At 37.1% G+C, this 26497-nt stretch overlaps 2 protein-coding genes across 3 annotated transcripts in view; one reads left to right on the top strand and one right to left on the bottom strand.

Moving 5' to 3' along the window:
* The window catches only part of LOC147843097 (uncharacterized), a 552330-nt gene that overhangs the window by 144246 nt on the left and 381587 nt on the right, over positions 1-26497 (top strand). The window lies entirely within an intron of this gene.
* Positions 1-26497, bottom strand: part of dnah2 (dynein, axonemal, heavy chain 2) — a 304998-nt gene that overhangs the window by 269461 nt on the left and 9040 nt on the right. For both annotated transcript variants that reach the window (XR_015495540.1, XM_087260907.1), the window contains exons 4-8: positions 24720-24890; positions 24134-24362; positions 14455-14565; positions 11292-11530; positions 8806-8997 (exon numbers count right to left, since the gene is read on the bottom strand). Coding sequence is in view for 1 of the 2 variants with exons in the window: in XM_087260907.1 (XP_087117033.1) it covers positions 8806-8997; positions 11292-11530; positions 14455-14565; positions 24134-24362; positions 24720-24890 (942 nt within the window). In the remaining variant the exon portion in view is untranslated. The remainder of the gene's footprint in view (positions 1-8805; positions 8998-11291; positions 11531-14454; positions 14566-24133; positions 24363-24719; positions 24891-26497) is intronic.

Here is a 26497-nt window from a genome sequence, read left to right as displayed (position 1 = left end):
AAAGGCTTCATTCATTTGACATTGCCTCACATATGAAATCGCATACTGTATATCCCTATTAAACAGCAATTGAAAAACAGTTGATGAAAAGTACCAGGATGACTAACTACTTTTAAAGTGTACATCCAAGGTTACTTTAGTATCCCATGAGGCTGTAGAGGAGGATTTGTTAAAGGAAGTGACAACACTGGTATGACGAAGTATGTCCACATTTCATTCAAATTTCCATTACTTATACTACAGGGTGGGCCATTCATATGGATACACCTAATAAAATGGGAGTGGTTGGTGATATTAACATCTGTTTGTGGCGCATTAGTATATGTGAGAGAACACTTTTTTTAAGATGGGTGGTGACCATGGTGACCACATTGAAGTCGGCCATCATGGATCCAACTTTAGTTTTTTCAATAGGAAGAGGGTCATTTGACACATCAAACTTATACTTATAATACACCATTTTTTTTCATGTAATGTGTGACAATAAACATTTTAGAAAACACATAAACTGGGCAGTATTTCTATTAGCAATGACTACAGAAAGACATGTCACTTGTATAGTTTGGGGAAATGTAAAATGGTCTATATGGCGAATTAAGTCGTGCTCTCTAAAGTAAATAACCAATCATAAATCACTGCATACCAGGAGTTCTCAAAGTAGATGGGTTCTAGAGGGGTGGTGTCCTGCAGATTTAGCTCCAACTTGCCTCAACACACCTGCAAGAATGTTTCTAGAAAGCCTAGTAAGAGCTTGATTAGCTACCCCGAGTGTGTCTGATTGTATGGAACGTTGCAGGACACTGGCCCTTCAGGACTGAGTTTGAGAACCCCTGCTTTAGACTGACAATTCTCTGGGGGTGGCAATCAGACAAGATGTACGTGTTAACGTCAGTTTCTATAGTTGTTATAAACCCTCTGGCGTAAGCAAATGCACTGAAATCTCATCGAATACTTGCTTCACAGGCGTGAGAAATATATTTACACAAAGCTTGAAATCTATCTTGAAACTATCTAACCACACTTGGAAACAAATGTTTTCTGCTTTTGTAATCTGTATAAAACAAATGCAAGGTACAGTCTGTCCTGCCAAACACACATTACATGACAGCAACTACTTGAATGCACACAAACTTGTAAACAAAGAGGTCGCTGTCATTTTTGGGAGAAAATGTCAAGCATACTGCCTAAGAGGTGTTTCAAAGAGGGCCATCAAGTAAAATGACTGTAACTGTTAACTGGCAATTGCCAAAGATCACAAAAAAAAAAAAAAAAAAAAAAAAAATCTACATTAGCATATGCTGAATCTGAGTACTGCTGTCTGGAAACTTTCTTCTTTAGTTGATATTAAAACAAGCTAAAATGGCAAGCAGAATCTGTTGAGTCTACAGTGTTGAGAAATGGCACAAATGTTCAGCATGGACTATGTTGTAAATTAACAAAGAAACCAGTTCTCTACTACTTCATCTTATTTAGTATACCTCCATCAGTCACATTCCACAATGATAGACATATTAGGGTCATCGTTTTCTCAAGGTGAGAATCAGCAACAGTATTCATGACACTAGCTATGCTTCCATCCAAAAATGCGAATTAACTTTAGGAACAAAACTGCATTATCGCATAAAAGACGAGCAAATAAAGCAGCGTTTCCATACAACGAGTCAAATCGAACAAAATTGTCACTTCCTAATTATCTGGTGCCAAATATCAGAATTAAAACAGAATTTGCTGCGGTAGGAGAAGCTGCGTCAATCTTTCTTTATTTAATAAATGACTTGCGCCTCAGAAGGCAATCCTGACATGAAATGAACGTGCGGTGGCGTTTGAAGGCGTCAGACGCAGAGCACAAACGCTCTTGTTTCTTCAGGTTATTAATAATATGATAACACTACTACTAAAATGGTCATGGCATTTCAGAATGACCAAAACAACATTTCAGATATTTTACAGGGTGCTCAGTCCTCTCACACACATTTTTATCATCACATGACCTCTTTTTAACAAATCCCATGACTTTAATGCACATACTGGAATTTGTTCGGCAAAAGTGTTTCCATCGCAGTTTATGCACATCTTTTCTTATCGAATAAAAAGTTTATCCTACTTTTTTATGCGCATATGTTTTTATGCCCATCTTGGTGTTTCCATCAACTGGTTATTAAGTGCATATCCAAAATGTGCATAAAAATAGGTGCATGAAAATATAGAAAATGCTCCATTTCATACAGTATAGCCTCCAAATAAAAAAGTGTCTCACAAACATTAATCCATATATTGTTTAATGTGAATGAGTTTCCACAAAAAATATTAATTTACAAATACTTTTTGTGCTGCTTACATATTACAGAATACAGAGTCATCAGACTTTAGGCATTATCATAGGAGTGTAAGAAAGGCACAAACATTAAGAAATATGAAAACCTCTCAAGTGCCCCAAAACCTCCTCAAACCACAGAGGGTTAAACTGACAAGTTGTGCTGGATTTTTTTTACTTTGCTTCTGTAACCCATTAACAGTGATTACTTGAATTGGATTAGCCACCTCAATCACAACTTTCATTTAGACATTAAGTCAGACCGGCATAAAACATGTAACTTTTAGATTTTTTGTAGGTCCTAACAATAGAGCGCTGCATAACAGAGTGCAGCAGAGCAGTACAAGAATGTCAGATAAAGTGGGGCAGAGCATAGCAATTTCTTATTAATGGCGGGAACTTGTCCCCCTCAATGTCTATGGTGGTTATGGCCCTAGTACAGTACATGAACTCTTTCTTTACCCATGCTTTTTTTTCTCTTGCTTTGAAACAAAACAGCAAACCAGAGTCCGAACTCTATGGCCTCTAGCGCTGGCTGATTGGAAAATGATATTAAAGCCAATGTAGGCTTTACCAGCTCAGAGAAATAGGACGGGGGGAAAACAAACCAAAAGCAAATAAAAGAAATGCTGAAACCCTGAGGGAGAGACAAGGAAAGGTGGATGTGACGCACACATACAAATACATACACAAACAAACACACACACACATCGTGACTCAAATGCTTTTGATTGAAAATTATTAGCTGGAAACCTCTGACTGGAAACCGAATCAAGAAAGCAACTTCTGCTCCATGTATTTTCTCTCTACCTCTGCTCTTTCTCTCCTTCCTCACTGCAAGCACAATAAAATGCTTCCCTGCTGAAATAATCAGGTTTCTTGTGTTATTTTATGTCTTGGAGGGAGAGAAACCCTCAAAAGTCTGCAAATACTAGGGCCCATTTCACCTTCATTAAACACAGCACTGCTAGCACGCTACTGCACACAGCCAATGACAACAGAGAGCTGGGTGGACTTTACAGATCATTTAGATGTATTTGTATCTGAGTGTTGATAGAAATCACAGTTTCACTGATTTTAGAACAGTTTCCTCAATTACTTCTAAAATGTTTTGTTTTTTAAATTTGGTCAGGGGAAGTTGATCCCCCATCAGTCTTATAAGAATGTGGGCCAAATCTGTGAACCAGGTACAAGATCCAAGTCAGTGAGTATTAATGGAGCTTAGCGGGTGATTTAAATGTACAGTGCATTCATGGCACGGTGGAACCACCATGAGAAAAATGGCAACGTTATTTCATGGAAAAACAATAACAACATGAAAATCTCCACAGAGAGGCCTATATCAGTCAGTGGAATCTTTCACTCATGCAAATAGAAATTCAATTTTCCAGCTGAAAAAAACGCATATAAACTAGCGAAACGAGAATTTTCTTTCACTACAAAAATCATTACAGCATAACCTGAGCCATTTTCGTTGCACAAGCACTGACCTAACACAATAGATCTTTTCAGTTCAGACAGTTGTGTATTTGACAAGGTGCAGAGTGCTCACTTGACTGAACTGAACTGAACAGGCATTCGGCCTGGGTAAGAGTGCATAAAGAATTACAGTGTTGTGTCTGAACAGGAGTATGCTTCTGACAGTCTAAAATAAGGTCTCCGGATATGTCATTTGATGTTTATTTATTTACTCTAACTCACCCTTAAGCAATACCAAACATGTATAACTCTTTTTCTTCTGTGAAAGACTAAATAAAGCATTATGAAGATTTGAATTTATTATTTTATGAATATAATTTTTTTTACTGTATTTTTTTTACTCCAGACAATTTGTTAATCAAGATATTAATAGTAAATAAAATAGTACCTGATTTTTTTTTGTTTTGTTTTTTGTTTTTACGATGCAGCAAACTGTACAATGTATGTCAATTTTTAATACAGTAAATTTTACGGTTAAAACATACAAGTTACTTTATATTACTAGATAGAGTGAAGAGGTGTTAATGGTTTAAAACTAAAAGTGTAATATTTAATGATGCCAATTTTAACACTGTGAATTCACTATCCCAGTACTGGGTTGTGGCTGGAAGGGCATACGCTGGGTTAAACATATGCTGGAATTGTTGGCGGTTCATTTCACTGTGGCAACCCCTGATAAATAAGGGATTAAGCCAAAGGACACAGTACTAGTATGCTAAAAAAGAAAGGAAATTTCCTAAAATGTATTAATCGATATGCATTAAGCATTTTCAAAATACACAAGGTTGTTTATAGATGAAAGGTTTTATTTTTTATTAAATGATTTTCATTAATCCTGCGCCTTTCTACTGTGCAACTTTCTTTTATTATGGTATAGTTAGAAGGGCTTGGCATTAACTTTTTTGATCACCAGCCACTGTGGCTATCCTCATAAATCGCTTAAAGTCTACAGGTGTCCAGGGACAGGCTCTACAATGGTTTAAGTCATACTTAACTGACCGTTACAAGTTTGTGAATATTAATGGACAGCCTTCACAAGTCAGCCCAGTAAAATATTGGGTGCCTTAAGGATCAGTTTTAGGCCCTTTACTGTTTACAATTTACATGCTACCTCTGGGAGACATTATTAGAAGACATGGGATCAGCTTTCACTGCTATGCAGATGATACTCAATTATATATTTCAACTAAACCTGACGAGACATCTCAACTGTCTAAACTAACTAAGTGTATCAAAGACATTAAAGACTGGATGACCAACAATTTTCTTCTCTTAAACTCCAACAAAACAGAATTATTACTTATAGGGCCAAAATCTTGTACACAGCAGATCTCGCAACTCAATCTACAATTAGAGGGATACAAAGTTAGCTTTAGCTTTACTATAAAAGATCTGGGTGTCATATTAGACAGCAATCTAACTTTTGAAAACCATATATCCCATGTCACAAAAACTGCCTTCTTTCATCTGAGAAATATCGCTAAATTACGAAATATGCTATCCATCTCAGATGCAAAAAAGCTAGTCCATGCTGTTATGAATTCTAGGCTGGATTACTGTAATGCTCTATTTGCTGGCTGCCCAGCATCCTCTATTAACAAACTTCAATTAGTACAAAATGCAGCAGCCAGAGTTCTTACCAGGTCTAGAAAATATGATCATATAACCCCAATTTTATCCTCCTTACGCTGGCTGCCTGTTAAGTTTCATATTGAATTTAAAATATTACTTCTCACCTATAAAGCTCTAAATAATCTAGCTCCTGTTTATCTAACCAACCTTCTTTCTCGCTACAATCCAACTCGCTCTTTAAGATCTCAAAACTCAGGGCTTCTGGTAGTACCTAGAATAGCAAAATCGAGTAAAGGAGGTCGAGCCTTCTCTTTCATGGCTCCTACACTCTGGAATAGCCTTCCTGATAAAGTCCTAGGCTCAGACACACTCTCCCAGTTCAAAACTAGATTAAAGACCTATCTGTTTAGTAAAGCATACACTCAATGCATCACCTAGCGGTTCCACACAGGCTTCTGCATCTAGCTTATATACACTATGAACAGCAGCTACGCTAATTATTCTCTTTATTCTCTATTTTCACCTGGGGATACTCATCCCGAGGTCCTCAGATTATGCAGAGTCACTGATTGGATCCAAGACCAGCGCCAAGATGATCCCAAGGTTTCCATATCCTGAGCTGCTGCTGCGCTGATGGTCATGGGGGAGTGGAGAACATGAGTCTGATTCCAGCGACGCTCCAGTGACAGACGAGTCTTCGCTGAGGCCATCTTCCAGCCTCCACCGCGGTGACTGAAGCTCTGCACAAGACTTTTGGCCAGCGGAGAAATTCAAATGGTCGTGCCGAACTGAGTCTGGTTCTCTTAAGGTTTTTTTTCTTCACTCTCCTATCAGGTGAAGTTTTTTTTCCCTCTCCACTGTCCCCACTGGCTCGCATGGTTCAGGATTGGTTGAGTAACGCATCGATGAATTTGCTCTTCAGTGTTTGAACTCTCAGTAATGATTTTAAATTACACTGAACTGAGCTAAACTGAACTGAACTGAACTTAAACACTAAAAACTGAACTACACTGTTCCAGTTACTATGACCATTTATGTGAAGCTGCTTTGACACAATCTACATTGTAAAAGCACTATACAAATAAAGCTGAATTGAATTGAATTGTTTTACAACGTTACTAGCCACTCACCATTTCACTAGCCACAATTTTGTTGTTGGCAAATTATAATTTACATCCATAATTTTGAATTTGGCAAGCTAAAATTACTTGATTTAGATTTTGTGTTGTTTCTACAAGCCCCCTCACCTCATTTTATTTTTATGAATAGTTTATTTCACATGACTTTTCGGGCTCGACACTAAAGATTTGCCAAGTTTCTTCTCTGGCCACACCAAATCAATAAATTCCTTGCCACAAATTTTAACTAATGTGTTAAAGTAAGCTAAATATAGCTGTGTACATACACTTTTTATCCAACAAAAATATTCCTAAAACAATTTACATAAAAAAATATCCTAATGTATCTAAACATAAGCACAATAGTCTGTCACAATAGATAATCTGTGTCCTGTGTCTCACTGAGCGCCTGATCATCTCATTTGGTATTTACCTGCTATCTTTTGCTCCGAAAACAGTTATTCTATAGCCAGCACTAGCAATTTAAAAATTATTTTTAACCAGCCAAAGTGGCTAGTGGGAGGGCTGCCTAACCCACCACAGCTGAAATCTACCCACATTTGGGTGGGCTGGCGGGTATTAATGTCAAGCCCTGGTTAGGAGTTAAGGTAAAATGCAGAATTTGGTACAACTAGATTGCTAAATTAACATTACATCACTTAATGAAATATAATGTTACAAGCTGTAAAATATACAGTAAACCTGACAAAAATTTTTGGTGAGTAAATAGCTGCCTACTTCGGTTTGGTTTTGCTGAACTCGGTTTGCATTTCCACTACAGTTTAGTACGGCTTAAAGTAGGTGGGTGGGTGGGATTATGGCTATAGCTGCGCCATTTCCACTGCCATTAAACATCATTGTAAATGCAACATAAACAAATGCATGCCAAAAACTAACCCACAACACAGAGGCAATAGATGCTACAGGTGGAATGGTGCTTTGAGCGGCGGCTGCTGATGACTATTTAAATATAGCTGGTTTGGGGTCTGATGTCGCAAACCCATTGACACCGGTAGTGTCGCTGGTATTGGCGATTTACTCTGACCAATTTTTGGTTATGGTAAGGCTTGATAGTAGCCTCATCTGAGGTGGTACTAAAAGTACCAGATACTTGGTACTGAATAAAGTGCAGTGAAAAAGCCTGCAAAAGTGAGATGTTCTAAATCAAAGCACGTTGTACCGTGCACTGGAAAAGTGCCTAATGATATCAAACCTTCTCTGGGTGAACTCTCGGTAAGTTTGAAAAAAAAAAGAGAAACAAAAGAGAAGAAAAATGATTGTCCAGACTTGAACTCATTAAACATTCGCAGGTCAAAGGTGCAAATATGACCTCAGAGAATATAAATGGCCGTCTGGAAAAACAACTGCTCATTCAATGTGGGCATTTCAGCAAGTGCACACAATAATTCTCACCCCTCAGGAAACAATTAGACCAAATGTTTTTGTAGCAGTCCGATTTGCCTTGATGTGTTTTCAAAGAAGAGAATTAAAGAGAGTGGGAAAAAAAGAAAAATGAAACACAAAAAAAAGAGAGAGAAACAAAGTGGCAGTGGTGCCATGTGATTCCTGCAGAGGAAGGGTCAGAGCGTAATTACAGAAGGTTAAACGGTTTCCCTGATGCTCTCAAGAAGCCAGGGATGGAAATGAAAGCAAGTGAAGCGATGCGAGCTGGTGGCGTAGAGACGCAAGACCCCGCTCCTCTGATCTGGAGAACACGTGTTACATGTGCTACACGACTGTGGCTGATGGCTTATCTTTGTGATGGAGCCCAAAGCAATCCAAACTTTGATGTGCTGGTAGCAGAGGAGGGGCTGTGGGATCCAGACAGCAGGTACGAGGACGACTATACAGATCTGTGCTGGGGGAAAACCTCTGAGAGCGAGAGCTTAGCTGATTCATACAAAATTATGCATGAAGTGATTGATCTGTGAGCCTAGACAAAGGGTGATGCATAACAATAAAAAGGTGTAGAGGATCAATCTTCATTGCCGGAGCATCGAAAATCAATTCACTCATATGATGTTATAAAGAGATATCCTATCATATAATGTACTGCTTTACTCAATCATTCCACAGAGGGGATTTGCATTCGTAGAATGTGCATACGATGCAACCATACTAAATGAAAGGATTACATATCATGCATAACGTAATGTTTTAGCACTATCACACCAGCAACCATGAGATATTTAACAACAGCTTAACAAAAGAGTCTACACTACGTTTGCTCTGTCAATGAAAATAGAAGAATGAGTCTTTCTAAACAAACATAATACTGCAGTAGTGTGCCTGAATGCTTCTAGTTCTGGTAAAGTGAGGTACCTTGCGTAACAGAGCTGTGATCCTGTCACGGGTGTTGAAGTAGCTGGAGTTGACCCATATCACACGAATGAGGTTGAGGATGTGAGCGAGTTTGGGTGCAATCTCACAAGGTTTAAGCTGAGCAAGCTCCTCACACGGCTCTTTCAACAGGGACAGGAAAGTGACGTTTGACTGAGCCTGCAAAGAGCTTTCCTGGTGAAAAAAAAACAATGTTACAGTACGTCAAAGCAGATAGACAGACTGGTAAATAGTAGTGGTGTAAAAGTAGGTCAAAATTAATTGTGGTTGTGTTTTATTTTAGTTACTAATTTCTTCTAAAAATGAGGAATAATCAAATACACATAATCAAAACACAATTTCAGCTAATCCTGTGAACTACATGACAGAGCCAATTATTAACTATTAATCTGTTAAAATGTATTATCATTTTTGATCATGATTTAATACTTAATATTACAATTTAATAAAAATAGAATAATTTACACAATGGCTTTCATTACTAGTTTCATGACTCTAACACAGAAGTTACTTGTTTAAGACATCACTAATGGGTTAGCTATTTTTAAAATAAATATATAGGCAGATATTTAGAGAAATATCTCTTTTCCTTTCTCTTGCAGATCTGTGGACAATAAATGGCTTAGATAATCTGAAGACATAGTTAAAGGCAAATGTTTACCCCTCCTATAATTTTAATTATAATACAATATTATATGTAATTATAAATATTCTAAACAGTTTTTTTTCTAATATATAAAAATGGTTTTACAGCTATTAAATATGTCTAACAGAGTTAAACAATCATTTTTCTTTTGGATAAAGTTTTATTTCTTTTAGTTTGGCTGAATAAAATCTAAGTTCTTAATATTATTAGCCCAACATTTTTTTTTTCAATTGGCAATAGAACAAACCACTGTTGTCCAATGACTTGCCTTATTGAACTAACTTGCTGTCACAATCACCAGTGATCCAGGCTTGCAGATGGCTGATAAACATGCACCATCACCCAGACTACAATTCTGTCACTTTATGAACTACAAATCACGTCATACACCTTACACACACACCTGTTTCCGAATCATCAATAGTTACACACAGCTAAAAGCTGATCAAAGACACAATATACACTGCTCACATACCCTCACACACGGCTGAGTCTTGTCTAACATTACAAAGCATTCTGTGTCTTGTTTTTTTTTCTTGTTTCTTGACCCTAGCCTTGTCTCCTCGTTTATGTTATTGCCGTCTGTACCGACCTTTGAGACTTGATTATGCTTCTAAATTACCTTCATGCTACTGTTTGTACCTGTTGACCGTTGCCTGCCTGACCATTCTCTGTTAAATAAAGCTGCATGTGGATTCTCACTCTGTTGTCACACCTGACTTCTCAATTAAGTTAAGCCATTAGATTGCACTTAAAGATGAATACTAGTATCTTGCAACAAACTATTAAAATCATATACAGTTATCATGACAAAGACAAAGGTTATTTAAAAGTTATGATAAAAATGATATGAAAAATATGTCTCTATTAAACAATTTTCCCCTCAACTGCATAGAAACAATGCATTTTAGATAAGGTTTTACATATGCAATATTTGAAACAGCACTGTACCTGTTTGGTACATGTGTAACGGACTTAAAAACCTGTACCAAAAATGTTCTAATTAATATATACTATACTATAAATACAAAGGTAGGAAAATACAGTAAATCAATGCTGGATGACACAGATATCGAACTGTATTTTATACTCTTTTTAAGTGTTTCTGACATAATTAAGTCAGTTTCAGTGACATCTGAATAAGCTTAAAACCTTTTATCCAACTGGGACCTGTTCTTGGATCAGCATCCATTGTTCAGTGCTACGGTGCACAACAGTGGCTGTTATGGGGCAGTGATCAGGCTGACTCTACAACATCGCTATTACAAGCACCCATGGGTGCCCCTGAAGGTCAAATAGGCCTGATGTTTAATTATTTCACTCTGGTCACATTGATTTTTTTTTTCAGTGTTTTGGAAATGCTATGAAATGAAAGACAGCAGCTGCTGCAGCCTTGCTGTTTTGCGCAGTATGAATCTGAAGGCACAACAAACGGAACGTGCACTGATTCAGGACCAGCTTCCTCTGTCCAAACTCCAATCCCGAGTCATTATAAGAGCAACCATAAACTGATCTAAAATCAGTGTTAAAGGGCAACGAGGGAGCGCCACTAAGAGCTGAAGTAGAGCTGACAGACATGCTCCATCTCCTGCTGAAATGAGAAGTCAGGCCAACTCGTAATAGCGGAGCCCGAATGTGAGACGGCCTCATTTCCGAGGGGTGAGCAGAAGCCGCTCAGAAGCCGCATATAAATCATCAACAGCCAGAGAATGTTCTTGTCCAGCCCATTACCCCTCAGCTCAATTCCTGCCATGTAGACTGCTCATATTTTCACACACTCACGGACGCACACACACACACACACACTGATGCTGAGCTGTACCTGGATCTGCTTGGCTAGTTTACAGAAGGGTGGGATGTAGGTTGATGTGTAGAGCTGCAGAATTTCCTGTATATGACGGACTCCAGGTTTTTGGAGCTGCGTACTAATGCTGTCCAGATCAGCGCAGCGGCTCTTCCAGAAAGAGATCTCCTCTAGTGGGCCTAAGGTGTCTCCTATGTCACTCACAGATTGAGCGCTGAGTACTGCTTTTATTTGACGTGTCCAATGTATCACCACCACTGGGAGATAAACAGAGATGAAGATAGTTTATGAGGTGATGTTTCAATGAGGTCTATATTGAATATTGTTATTCACTTGCAAGCTTTTTCATAACAGTACATATTTAGAAACTCATCTCATAACATATTACATCATACAGTATACAGTCATATAAATTTTTTAACTGTGGAAAAAAAATGAACATAACAATTTGCTAAACAAATATGTAAATCCAGAAGTTTTTTTTCCAAGGTCAATCATATTTTTAAAAATAAAAATAATAATCAATAGGACCGACATATACAGTAACAAACAAGTAATCAGCGAAATCAGTTGCTAGTAACAGATTTCAGCAGTAGCATCTCAACTACAAAAGAAAAAAAAACTGCACTGCAGAAGCACTCAAGTGCCCATAGCCAAACATTTTGAGAAGAGTACTAGTGTTATCAACTAGCTAAAATGCTTTGGAGAACACACAGCCTTGAAGGACACGTTTACTATCTAGAACAGAGGTTCCCAAAAATTTTCTTATGAAGGGCCAAAATCCAAACTTGATTGAGGGTTGTGGGCCGAAGTTAAATATACCAAACTGTATTACATTAAAGTTGCCATGGTAATTTCCTAATTTATTCATTCATCTTCCTTTAGCTTAGTTCCTTTATTCATCAAGGGTCACCACAGTGGAATGAACCGCCAACTTATCCAGCATATGTTTTACACAGTGGATGCCGTTCTTGCTGCAACCCAGTACTTGGAAACATCCATACACACTCATTCACACACATACACTGCGGCCAATTTAGTATACTCAATGCACCTATATTGCTTGTCTTTGGACTGTGGGGGAAACCGGAGCACCTGGAGGAAACACACTCAAACACGTGGAGAATAAGCAAACTCCACACAGAAATGTCAACTGGCCCAGCCGGGACTCGAACCAGCAACCTGACTGACCGGGACTCCACATGGAGTCACCATGTTGCCTACTTGCTAATTTAATAATATTAAAAATTATATATAAAAAGTACTTTAAATTGCATCAATAATTATATATGTTTAACAATTTATAATGTGCTTAACAATAAACAATCTCATTTATAACACAATGGAGTTTAATGTTTTTTTTGTTTTAGTTTTTTTTACAAAAACAATACATTTTCACTTGAAAGTGAAATATATGTCCTAATTGCATTTTTAGCAATGTGTATTTACATTTAATTAAAACATTTAATTTCGGTTTTGCTTTTTTTGTAGCTCAGCAATTAAACAAACAAACAAAAGGTTATGTAAAATTAGAAATGAGAATTCTCTCCAACCTTCCCCATTATTTGTCCATCTCTTCTCTGATTGGTTGGCGGGCCAAATTAAAGGTTACCATGGGCCAAATTAGGCCTGCGGGCCCTTTTTTGGGCATCTCTGATCTAGAGCATCTTTGCATATTTCTATGGAAATATTTTAAATCTACAGCTATTTTGACATTAAGTTGCAGTAAACTACTGGAAAGATTTAGTAATGCTAAATTGCAAACAACAATTACCAAAATCAATCATTTGTAATATATAATATCTATATGCCCATCTATATATAATATCTTACTTTATATATCAATATATTAAATATCAATATTTGTGATGAGAACAATTCTTTCCTGACAGTAAGGCAGTAAAAAATTGATAGTGTAATGCTGCTAAAATATTTATATCAATAAATGCTATTCTTCAAAACTTTTAAGTCGCATAGAAATCTGAAAAATGATTTAGAGCAGCATGAAGCTTTCAAAATTTAAAAAAAGAAAAGAAATATTTTAATATTATCAATATTAATATTTAATATTATCAAACTGGAATCATTTCTGAAAGATCATTTGAAGCTCAAAAGTACATTGACGACTGCAGATAATATACATTCTATTTAATAATAAAGAGGGAGACACAGTGGCTCAGTAATTAGCACTGTCAGATCACAGCAAGAAGGTCGCTAGTTCGAGTCCCGGCTGGGCCAGTTACTCCCTGTGTTAGCGTGGGTTTCCTCGGGGTGCTCCGGTTTCCCCTCACAGTCCAAAGACATGCACTATAGGTGAAGAAACTAAATTGGCTGTAGTCTTTGTGTGTGAAAGAGTGTATATGGATGTTTCCCAGTGATGGGTTGCAGCTGGAAGGGCATCCGCTGTGTAAAACATATGCTGGATAAGTTGGCAATTCATTCCGCTGTGGCGACAGCAGATTAATAAAGGGACTAAGCCAAAGGACAATGAATGTAATAATAAAATTACATTTTAATAATTAAAAAAATGTAAAAATATGTAATTATAAATAAATATATTGTGTTGTCTAATGTTTACATGAATAATAGAATAATATTAATAATATAAAATATATGTTGTTGTTTTTTTATAAACTACTGGCGTACAACTGAACTTGATGTGTATTAAAATAATCACTACTGACTGAGAAAACTTGGAAAAAGTGCATAGAGGACAAACAGTTTCTTCTCTGTTGCCTGCTGTAAAAAGGAAAACAGAGTGGGGTATCAGTCATACTGTGTCCTAGGATTTTTATTTTTTTTATCTTTAAAGTTTGCTTCTAAAATACTTTTTTTCTCCAACACCTCCATGTGCCCCTAGTATGTCCCTTTAACCCTGGACCCCATCAGGACGTCCAAATTTAATAAAGACTCCTTTAACTCTCTTAGAGCAGCATGGCAGTTTTGAATTGAATTAGCCCTTTATTTTTGCCCTTCAGCTGTGGTTACTGTGTAAATCGCACTCACAGGCTCTAGCCACGGACTGTCACGCTAGATGTAATTTCCTGCATACGCCGTCTTATGTACTATTCACACTGTTCGTTCCACACAGTCCACTCCATCAGAAATTATTCAAGCCCTCACACACATCTATTTGCACACACACAAACACCCATGCGTACACACACAACTGCAGTCTTACTCTCTAGCCTTTGCACCAGATTCTTGTTCTTGACAGCCTCCTCTGGGCGGTGCTGAAGAGCCTCCAGAGGGATGTACAGAACTGTGCTGCCCAGCAGTTTAAATCTACTGTCTGTGAAGAAAAAACAGAGTTGGACATCAGTAATTCAATCGGTCAAAGACATCCATATACAGTAGTACCAGAATGCACAACAGCATACAGTACAACACTTCATCACATCCATCAAAGGACTCTTCCCAGGATACTTCATGCTGTTGCCTTCTAGAAGACGATAGAGGTCTATTCAAACCCTCATCTCCAAATTATGAAAAGTTTCTCTTCAAGTGCAATAAGAGAACTAAACTCATAATTGTTCAATAAACTGTGCAATACACTAGACTTAATATCACACACTAGGCTTGACCAAGGGTCCAGGAGAGCTGCAGTCTCTGCACTAGACTCCTTAAAATAAACTTCACATGGAATTATGCAATATTTATTTCTTTCTTCCTACTGTTTCATATTGCTATATACATATGGCTGTGTGAATAAGAATGTTACATTATACACTGGACCATTACAATATTACTGTATGGCACTGTGAAACTCACTTTATACAACTTCAGTTGCTTACATGCACATTGAAGTGTTAAAGGGTTAGTTCACCCAAAAATATTCAATTATGTTATTAATCACTGACCCTCATGTCATTACAATCCCTTAAGAACTTTGTTCATCTTCTAAATGCAAATTAAGATACTTTAGATTTAATCCAAGAGCTTATTCACCATAGACAGCAATGGTCCAGAAAAGGAACCAAAAACATTATCAAAACATTTAGTAGTTTGAAGCTTCAAGAACATATTTGTTTTGTGCGCTAAAAAACTGTAAAAACAAATAGGTTCACCAAGGTTATCTCTTCCACATCAGGTCAGTGTGTGCGTTTGCTATAGGCAATGCATTGCCATTAGACTAAAATGAGCAGTGTAACAGACAGGCGTGGCATTGGACATGTAAATATGCACCAGGACCTGATGCGGCAGAAGAGAGGATGAAGACAAAGAACTTTATTTTTGGAACACAAAAGCGTTCTGTTTGTATGATTACAGTTGAAATCTCATGCAATATTTTGTAAATAGTTTTGGTTCATTTTATGGACTTCACATCTCACAACCCTTCTTGCCGATGGAGGATCTGCGAGCTCTTGGATTAAATCTTAAAAATCTTCATTTCAGTTTCGAAGATCTCAGGGGATTGGACCAATATGAGGGTGACTAATGTTACGGACAGCTCGCTCGCGTCCGTACCATAAAAAGGATCAGATACACAAAAAGGTATATAATGAAAAAACATTTATTGAAGGGAATAACAAAGAATAATAAACTGTCTAGGGATTTGAAATAAATAAGAAATCAACTGAAATTGCCTCAACAAAATAAAACATAAAAACATTACACAGCGAAACAAAATGACCTATCTGGGGAATACCGGTCCACCAGAGGAAGTGCCGTTCTTCACAAAAAAATTTTTAAATATATACATCCTCCACCCATAAATTAACTAATTAACTGTGACGTCACACTGCCAGGCCACCGAAAGGTAAGAAAAGGGAAGACAAGATCGTAACTAAAAACAGCATTATCATTTTTGAGTGAACTAATCATTTAATGCATACCACCATTATTTACAGTATCAATGCTGTTTATCAAGCTGCTGTTTGCTTGTTTTTCTATTGTGCATTCCTCTGCATTTTTACTACAAGGAGAAGCTCTACAGACTATACTCACATGACTACTTAGTTTCAAATTATATGTCGTACTTCATTTTTGTGGACTTCTTGAGCTGAAACAAATAAATAGGATGCACGATAAATAATCTAAAAACTGAGTGAGAGTTTCGATTTGGCTTCATGCTTTATTTTTATCTATCAAAAATATAATAGTTGGTGGCATTTTGGATCAGTGGTTAGCATTGTCACCTCGCAGCAAGAAGGTCGCTGATTTAAGTCCTTCCTTGGTCATTTGGCATTTCTGTGTTTACATGTTCTCCCCATTTTACCATGGGTTTCCTCCGGGTGCTCTGGTCCCCCTACTGTCCAAAGAGTTGTGCTATAGGTGATTTAGATTAACTAAATTGGCCATAGTGTGTGTGTGTGTGTGTGTGTGTGTGTGTGTGTGTGTGTGTGTGTGTGTGTGTGTATGTGTGAATGTGAGAGTGTATGGGTGTTTCCCAGTAATGCAGTAAGTGCATCCACTTTGTAAAACATATGCTGAAAGAGTTGGCGGTTCATTCCACTGTGGCGACCTCGATAAATCAGAAACTAAGCTGAAGGTAAATAAAGGAATGAATAAAAATAAGAGTCTATAATGTCACAATCATTTGTGTGGCAAAAGCTTTTTTTTAAGTTCACAATGTTTTGTCCCTGTAGATTATTTTATACTATTACACTACAATAATATATAATGTAAACCCACCTGCCACTTTATTAGGTACATCTAACTAGTATCGAGTTGGACTCTCTTTTGCTTTCAGAACTGCCTTAATCCTTCATGGCACAGATTCAACAAGGTACTGGAAATATTCCTTGAATATTTTGTTCCATATTGACATGATAGCATCACAGTGGCTGCAGATTTGACGGCTGCACATCCATGATGCGAATCTCCCATTTCACCACATCCCAAAGGTGCTCTATTGGATTAAAATCTAGTGACTGTGGAGTACAGTGAACTCATTGTCATGTTCAAAAAAACAGTCTGAGATGATTTGCGCTTTATGACATGGTGCGCTATCCTGCAGGAAGTAGCCATTAAAAAATTGATACACTGTGGTTATAAAGAGATGGACACAGTCAGCAACAATACTTTGGTAGGTTGACCATTACACCACCACTAGCAGCCTAAATTGTTGATACAAGACAGGATGGATCCATGCTTTCATGTTTTTGATGCCAAATTCTGACCCCACCATCCAAATGTCGCAACAGAAATCGAGACTCATCAGGCCAAGCGACATTTTTCCAATCTTCTATAGTCCAATTTTTGTGTCCCTGTGTGAAAGGTAGCCTCAGTTTCCTGTTCTTAGCTGACAGGAGTGGCACCCGGTGTGGTCTGCTGCTGCTGTAGCCCCCCACCTCATAGTTTGATGTGTTGTGTGTTTAAAGATGCTTTTCTGCATACCTGGGTTGTAACGAGTTACTGTTGCCTTTCTATTGGCTCGAATCAGTCTAGCCATTCTCCTCTGACCTCTGGCATCAACAAGGCATTTGCACTCACAGAACTGCCGCTCACTGGATATCTTCTTTTTTCGGACCATTCTCTGTAAAGCCTAGAGATGGTTGTGCGTGAAAATCCCAGTAGATTTGCAGTTTCTGAAATACTCAGACCAGCCACGTTCAATATCAATTAAATCACTTTTCCCTTGATTCTGATGCTCGATTTGAACCACTGCAGATCGGCTTGCCATGTCTACATGCCTAAATGCATTGAGTTGCTGCCATGTGATTGGCATTAACGAGCAGTTGGATAGGTGTACATAAATAAAGGAGCCAGTGAGTGTACATTCATAATATATTAATGCTTGATAAAGAACTGGGGTCCGTTCTTCGTACCTGGCTTAAATGATCTAAGATGATTTGGCAGATCCTGGATCTTTTAATCTTGATAACTGATCTCTCGCTAATTTGGTTCTTCAAACAAGTTCGCGAATCAGATTAGAATGTCTAGATGAACTGATCTGAGATCGCTGCGTGTGTTGTGAAGGACAGATCTATCGATCCTCGAAATCATGATCAGCAGTGCAACGATTGGCTGACGGCACAGCAGCGTAATGACATCATCTGATTAATATTCAATTATCCATGTGAGCAAAATTACATCAAATTAGCAGTAAACGGCTTGTTAAATATGATACGCAATAATCTTCCACATTTGTTGTGAGCTGCAGGCTTTACACTTTCATGTGTCAAGTGTATTCATCATGTATTTCAATGCATATCAGTGTATTTAGTTCTACATTTAGAAAAGATTTTCTTTATTATAGTAGCCGTTTTTTTAATCGCTGTATGGAATAACTGGATGTTTTCAAAAGCATTTTGATATTGGTAAAGGCGTCTGCAACTTTTGTTAAGCATAATCACTGGCATATTAACTGTCAAAACATGTTTATGACTGCATTAATGTATTTTTTTTTTTAAAGTCACACATTGTGCATTTCTATTATACATAAATTGTACTAAAGCGATCTAAAAAGTTCATATGTTTTCTCTTTGCACCAGCAGGTGGCAGTCTTTGTACTTTCATTTCGAGAGTGCAGATTGCATAAGTTTTATTAATATGTATAACTTTATTTATTTTATTAATAACTATAACTTTATATATATATATATATATATATATATATATATATATATATATATATATATATATATATATATATATATATATTTAAAATAGTTACTATTTTCCCAAGTGTATATAACTACTACTGTAAGAAAATATCAGAATTCGGTACATACTTTCTCTATTATCTTTGCTTGAACTGAGCCGATCTAATCCTGTTTATATAAACTGAACCTGCTCCCGATCAGGTTTAAGCTAGCAGAACTGTTGCTATGACAACAACTCTCGGATCAGCTTTGAAGAACGAAACGATCCTGGATCATGTCAAATCGTCAATATCCAAATCTAGCTAACTGAGTAATCCACGTACGAAGAACGGACCCCTGTACTCAAAATAACAATAACAGTTTTTTTTTTTGTTTTTTTTTTAAACAGATTTAATTTTTTTTTTACAGTTTAATAGAATCTACTCTAATAATTCACACAAAGCATCATGATTGGAATTGGAAAAAGGTAGATACAACAACAATAACGAGATTCTCATTCTGATATCACTCCGCATTTCTTACTGCTGGAGACAGCAAATCCAACCCATTTTACAGTGCTTTGCATGTTGGTAAAACGAATCAACAATAAAAGTGAAACACAATAAATGTTTACTGCTGTGTTTTAAGGTCCATGTGCCACGTGTGAGCTGTCACAAGCATTTTTTTTTATGACTGCTGTTCGTTTTCTTTGTGGCTTTCTATAGCATCCGCTGCACTTTCCATGCTGGACATCAAAACGGTGCTTGTTGCAACCACTTTAACGGGCGTTTAAAAAGTGAAAGGCAGATAAAAAAAGATAATAGAGGTCTGTCACACAAAATTGTTGGAAGGAGAAAAAGCCTGATGGAGGGAGACAGAAGAAAGGGAGAAACGCAAAAAGTGCAAAGCCTATTGAGAGATGAAAAGATTAAAAGGAACAAGGCCAGTGTGTACAAGTTAGACAAGATGCTCCAATCTGTGACAGCAGTTATGAGACATAGAAAATAAAAAGAGTGTAGGAACACAATGACAGCATTCGATTGGCCTTTACAGAGAGAACAAAGGCAAGCAAACGGAATACACCAGAGGGAAAATAATGAGACATCAGAAAAAAAGTGAATGAGTCAGCTGGCTGAGAAATGAAAAATCTGTGTGTGTCTAATCCTATATAGTGTATGGCATTTTTTCATAGTGTAGGAGTGCATATACAGTGTCTATATTTATTCAGAACAAATTCCAGCCCAAATTCTTAAGTTTTGGTAAATGAGAGAGATTTTCACTATCACAGAGTGAGAATGAACTGAGCTTGAGCTGTTATTTTTGGAAAGCCATGGCTAACATCAATATACCTGTGGCTCTTATTCACTTTAATTTCAAAGCTGAATTCTTTCTGAAATGCACAACTTAACCAGCTGAATACATCATTCAAGAGTGCTTTGTGAAGACATTGTTATTTTTTAGCTCAATTATAACAGATCCAAGGTAACTTTGTGGTATGGTGAATCATCTTTCTATACATCTCCATCAGCTTTGGAATATATTTCTTGGCCTCCGGGCCTAACGCTTTGAACAAGGTCGACAGAATAATGTGCTAAAAGAAGAGAACCAAAAGGCGAATTGTGAAAATTGCCGAACGGCTTTCTGATTACCCGGGAGCACTGCGGCAGTGTAAGAAGAGCCTGTGATTGGTCGCTGTGTTATTTCTGTTTAGTCAGAGTCGTGCTGCTCTGGGTGATGTGGGTGTGCTGATTGGACTGATGAGCATAATAATTGAACCATCACGGTGCTCCACTGTGCCAGGTGATTACCTCTGAATGGCTGACGATGGAGGAAGCACAGTCATAGTGCAAAAAAAGGTACAAAAGCACTGATTCTGAATCAGCTATGCCAGTTAAACCGATGGAGAGCAAATCAAAATAGAAAATGGGAATCTGATGTCAGGTCAGTAGTGCTTGGGCTAGAATGTGAAAGAAACATATATGAAGCCGACCGCTGGCTGCAATATGGATGAGAGGAGGGATCAATAACCTAAATGTGAATTGAAATAAAAAGCGGTAGTTAAAGAAAAGTCAATGTACTTTGCTGAGCATGTACGTAGGTAATGAAGAAGCCGGGCTTCCCGCAGGGCTTACAACAGGTTTGTTTTCAAAGAAAGTTCAGTGCAAAATGGGTTTCAAAATGATTTCTGAAAGAGTGATATGTTTATCAAAGACTGTATGTACTATAGGCAGCTCTTTACTGTCCATACATGAAAAAAAAATATTCAAACGATTACTTGGGTATGTTATACAGCATAAGAAAATACCAGAGGCTGTAGATTTCAGACTCTTGTTATTAATGATACTGGAGGCTATTTAATGAATTATATCCAGCAACTTATTACTTGTACTCACAATTGTGCAAACTTAACCTTCAGAAGACTGAACATAATTTAAGGCCAAGATAAAATAATGTTTTTATTTTTGCTTAGGAGTTGCTGCAATCACATTTGGATAAAGAAATACTTGTTGCATCCCAAATTACACTTATACACAATGCTCTTATACTCAACCATATTAGTGTCATAGTGCCAAATGTAACATTAACGTTCTGACACTGAATAGAGATTCAAGCCTTTTCCAGGAAACATTTAACAGCGTCTAAATTAGTGAAAGAAATGATTATACCTGTCATGAGTACAACCAAATTCACCATTGGGTGGCAGCATAATCACTTACGTAGGAGAATTTAACTTGAACAATCCAAAATAAATAATGTAATCTAACCTTAGCAACCGATAAGTCCTCCCATTCTGCTATGCGAGCAAAGCTGTGACCTTTGAGTGCATGAAGTGTTCAACATTCCACACTTTTTTTTGTCGGTTGAATAAGTGCATCATCTGAGTATTTCAATTGCACTTATTCTTTAAACATTTTTTTCAGTGTAAATGCACTAATAGGGTATATGCCGAGCTAGTGTTTTTCCCATACTGATAAACTTCTGGTGACCTGTTATTGTGAATTTTTTTCCATTTTATGCGGTTCCTTTTACAGCATCGATGTTGTAATGTCATTAAAATACATTCAGTTAAATAAACCTTGGCATTTATTTAGTTGCACAAGCGTAAAACAAGACAAAAAGCCGTTTACTTGCATGCGCCCGTCAGAATCGGCAGGCTAGCGCAGAAGCTCCATTGAATATACTGGGGTAAAATAATTGCTCATATTATAAAGAAATGGCGGGGGAAATGTAATTTAAAGCAGTGCTTCTTGTACAATCTGACACCCACTTTAAATCGGATATCACTCAGTTAGTGGAGATCGTTGATTTATAAAGAAAACAGACCTTAAACGCACCGGTTTTTGCATTGGCATTCAATTCGCCGATGCACTTAACCCAGATTACTGGCAAGTTAAAAGTCCCATTAGCATGCTTCGGCATACACCCCATTACACTATTTATACTATAAAATAGCATAGAATAGTGCATAAGTATAGGATTTGGCATGTTCACCTATTGTTCCTAACATCAGAATGCCATCCACAGAGCTGAGAGTAATGATTAGATGAATATGTATGAAAAAACAAAAGGAAAGCGGTGAGATAACAGGAGTTAAGTCAGCATCCTATCATAACAATGTGGATACGTTTGCATAAGCTTAATGAATGGCATCACATTAACACAAGCTGTGATTTAAATAAAGGTTCAGTTCATTCATGACAATTAGCATTTTTATTATATTGTTATTATTATTGGCAACATTAATTATGCATATTTATATTTGTTTAAAAAAAATTTTTTAGATTTGTCCACCTGTCAGGTTTTGTATCACTCTATTTTTTGACCACACTTAATGTTCATTTATTTGTTTGCTGGAAACAAGAGCTGAATTTAGAAATAGATTTGAAACAAATCTGTGTGCTGATCAAACGAAATTAAATATCTAGGCTAATGGATGTCTTCAGTGGAGTGAGTTTCCACTGCTTCCTTACTCCATGAAAATAAAAGAGTAAAGAGTAAAAGTAAATTAAAGAGAAAGTAAAGAGACCAAATGGAGGAGGCTCATTTTTTATCCTCATGCAGATGGTCTGTTTAACTGTTTTCTCGCTAGTGAAGTGTTCAGTTTTTCCATTCAGTTTTTTCACTTACAAAGAACGCCATGTAAATAGCAAACCTGCTATGGCTCTTAAAGGGAATGGGAGATGAGACTCTGTATGGTTTAATGCACGTTATGCTTAAAAAACACACAAATAACTCATTAAGAAAATAAGCACAACCCTATTAGACATTGTGCCGTGGGACAAACTAAATTTTTCTATCTTTAAAATAGCACAGTGTATTGGGACATGCCTTTAATACTTTTGCACCATGCGCTTTAGACTTTGAACCCATAGAGTGTAAGAGAGGCTCTCAGTAAAGTTCATAAACCTCATATCCTTTAAACTTTAAAGTCCTTGCCATATATTGTATTAGTCTACTGTCTTTCTAAAACAAAGTTGGGTATGGTCTCATTTTTTATGGTTAGCCACAAACTGTTAATAATACTGTTAATAAAATAATGCATGAAAACTCTTACACATTTCACATTTCGTTAATTCATTTTGGCCATTTCATTGTAATTACTTAAAAGTGATTTAAAAATTCTAAAATCGTGAGCCTCCTCTACTCTTCAAAAAAAGATTTTTCCATAAAACTAGCTAAATAATCCACCAGTGGGTGAGCAAAATAGTCTTGTTCTTACATTGAATTAAGGTTATTTTCCTTGTTTTAGGGAAAAACTCACTTAATAATTCTGACTTATTATTTCTGAAAACAAGACAATATTTTTGCTTGTCTAAAAACTGCTTTTCGATTTAAGAATTTCTAGATATCAGGACTAGAAACAAGACAAAATCTCAAAGTAAGAAAAGCATTGTTTTTTTTAAGAGTATGGCACCCTTTTCACTTGTTCATTATGTATTTCTTTCAAATCATTCATTTCATGTTGTGTGCAACCCGTAAACTGATGACAAATAACCAGAAAAGTGAAAGTGAGTGATGTGACAGAATTTTTCTTCTGCATCTAAGTGTACAGACACACATTGCAAGCAGTGAGCAGTGAGTACACACACACAAAAACACACACCGTGGGCAAACACCCGGAGCAGTGGGCAGCCATTTGCTGTGGCACCCAGGGAGCAATTGGGGCTTACAGTAGGTGCTTTGCTCAAGGGCACCTCAGCCATGGGTATTGAAGGTGAAAGAGAGCACTGTACAATTACCCCCACCTCCCACCATTAACAACTCTTGCCAGTACAGGCAATTAAACCTGCAATCATTAAGTTCCAAGATGGCGCTGTGGCTATTTGTCATTACCTGTAAGTTTGGTAAGGAAGCGGTGCAGTTCTGCAGAGTAGTTGTTCTTGGAGGTCTCTGGCCAGGTGGTGCTGAGGGTGACCTGAGGAGTGTGAACACCATTCATCATCCTGAGGAGACCCTCTATGGCCCCTCCCCTCACAGAACCAAACTGCACTGAACTCCTAAAACTCTCCTCTGTGATCATACTGTCCGGTGCCCGTATGAAGTATGACATCTGCTCCACCACCTAGGGGAAGTGAGAGAGCAAAAGGGAGAAAAAATGATGGAGGATGGATAAGTGGGAAAGCAAAAATGTTGGTGATTCATATTTGAGTGCTAATGGATCACCAGAGGTCATCACACACTGTGTAACAATGAGATCTTTGGCATCCTGGCAAGTCACAAAATACATTAGAACTGAACACAAAGCACAAAGAATGAATCTATTGGGAAAGCTCAGTATGTTCTTCATTAAATTGAAGCTCAAAATAACCTTAGAAAAAACAAGCACGCTCAGCCCGAGTTTTTTTTTAATGAGATTGTGACACAAAAGCCTCTGATTGGGTCATTAAATGCCATCTCTAGAAATAGTGCTGTGGCATACCTGAGCTGGCATGGCGTAGTCCACGTATAGGCCAGTGAAAGGGTCATGGTAAACTACGAGGAGCCTGACAGAAGAGTCTGAGATGAATTTATCCAAGGCTTGCTCATTTTCCTCAGTCCATGACTCCTTTGATATACCACTCAATGCTAGACGCTGTTTAAATGCTTCTCTCTGGCAAAAAAGAAAAGATTCGAGAATTATAACCATCCTTCATTTTTTTTTTGTTGATGAAAATACATAAACAAAATAAATTCATTCAAGCATTCAGGGTCAGTATATTTTTAGCCTCATGCTTACCAAAGTTGTATTTATTCATTTAAAGAAGGATTTTTTTATAAACAAAATTCAAAAGTATTCATGCTGTGTCAAACCTCACCTAAACTCCTAAAAAATATTAAATGGTTTTTGTAACTGTGTTGATTTATTATATACTCTGGCTGTCATGAGTTTAATGTGGTTGAGCTCAGCCACTCTGACTGGCAGAGCTGCGATATATATGAAAAGTGATTAGCTATTTTTTTACCGGGTGGTCCATTGTGTATTTTAAGGCTTGGTTGTGTTTATAAGATGCAAAGCAATATGTGCTCATGCTTCACTTGTATAAAATGACGTTATTATTTCATATATTTAACTTTGATTATATACAGCTCCTCAGCTAACATAAAAACAACAACTGTCATATTTCCTAGGCCTGCCCTCAAGAGGCTCTGATTGGTTAGCTAACATAATGTGCTGTGATTCGCGGTTTGGCTCCACGTCACGTCATGCCCCTACAAGCATGTGCTTTTGCGCTGTGTAAATACTGAGTCAGAGCAGATGTTAGCAGAGTTAGCTGCCTGAATCGTACAGAAAAACGTAGAGGACACAGCTGAACCTCACGCCTGAGGTCAAATAAAATAAAATCTGTGTCTTTCACATATATTCGGAATAAGCATGTGTAAGTAATATGAAACGTTCTCATACCTTTTGCAAGTTTGTTATTTGAGATGCAGAAAGCATGGAAAACAGCCATGCAATGCTGCTGAAGACTGTGGGTGTTTACAGGGGTTTGACAGATAAATATGAAGTTGTAGCTAAATTGTTAGCATTGTTTACATCTTTTTTTACGTCCTTGCTTCAACATACTGTTAACGCTAGAAACTTTGCATGTAGTTGATCAATTTTAACAAATAAAAATAAACACAGGTTGTGGCTCACACTCCACAGCTTATTCGGTTGACAGAGTTTTAACCGAATCTAGCACTGAGCTGGGAGTGAATCTGGAAGTTCTCCTTTGTCAGCTATTTGCTAGCTATATATATATATATATATATATATATATATATATATATATATATATATATATATATATATATATATATATATATATATATATATATATTACATATTTTACATATTTACATATATATTTTTTATTTATTTATTTATTTATTTATCTGAAACATAATTAAAATTAAACTGTGAGCACTTCTCTCTTTGTGTCATGTCCATTGGAAGCCCAAAAACAGAAACAGAATGAGCTGCTATAACATTACAGTGCCTCTGGCCTGTAGTCCTCGTGATCTCACTAGCCTGGATGTATTTTTTGTAGACCCCAAACTTTGTTCGCTATAGCCTCTGCTAAGCTAACTCTGTAAAAGCCAATACCTGCCTTTGCATTGAACTTTAAGCGTATTACATCAAGAGGTGTTGTTTATGTTCACACAGCTACATTACACATCAACTAACGTTTAAAATATGATATCGTAGTGGACCACCCCTTTAAAGGGGAGGGGCTA

The sequence above is a fragment of the Danio rerio genome, chromosome 7 (genome assembly GCF_052040795.2).
Source record: "Danio rerio strain M-AB ecotype USA chromosome 7, GRCz13ab, whole genome shotgun sequence".
NCBI classification, from domain to species: domain Eukaryota; kingdom Metazoa; phylum Chordata; class Actinopteri; order Cypriniformes; family Danionidae; genus Danio; species Danio rerio.
This window is presented reverse-complemented; position numbering and strand designations above follow the sequence as displayed.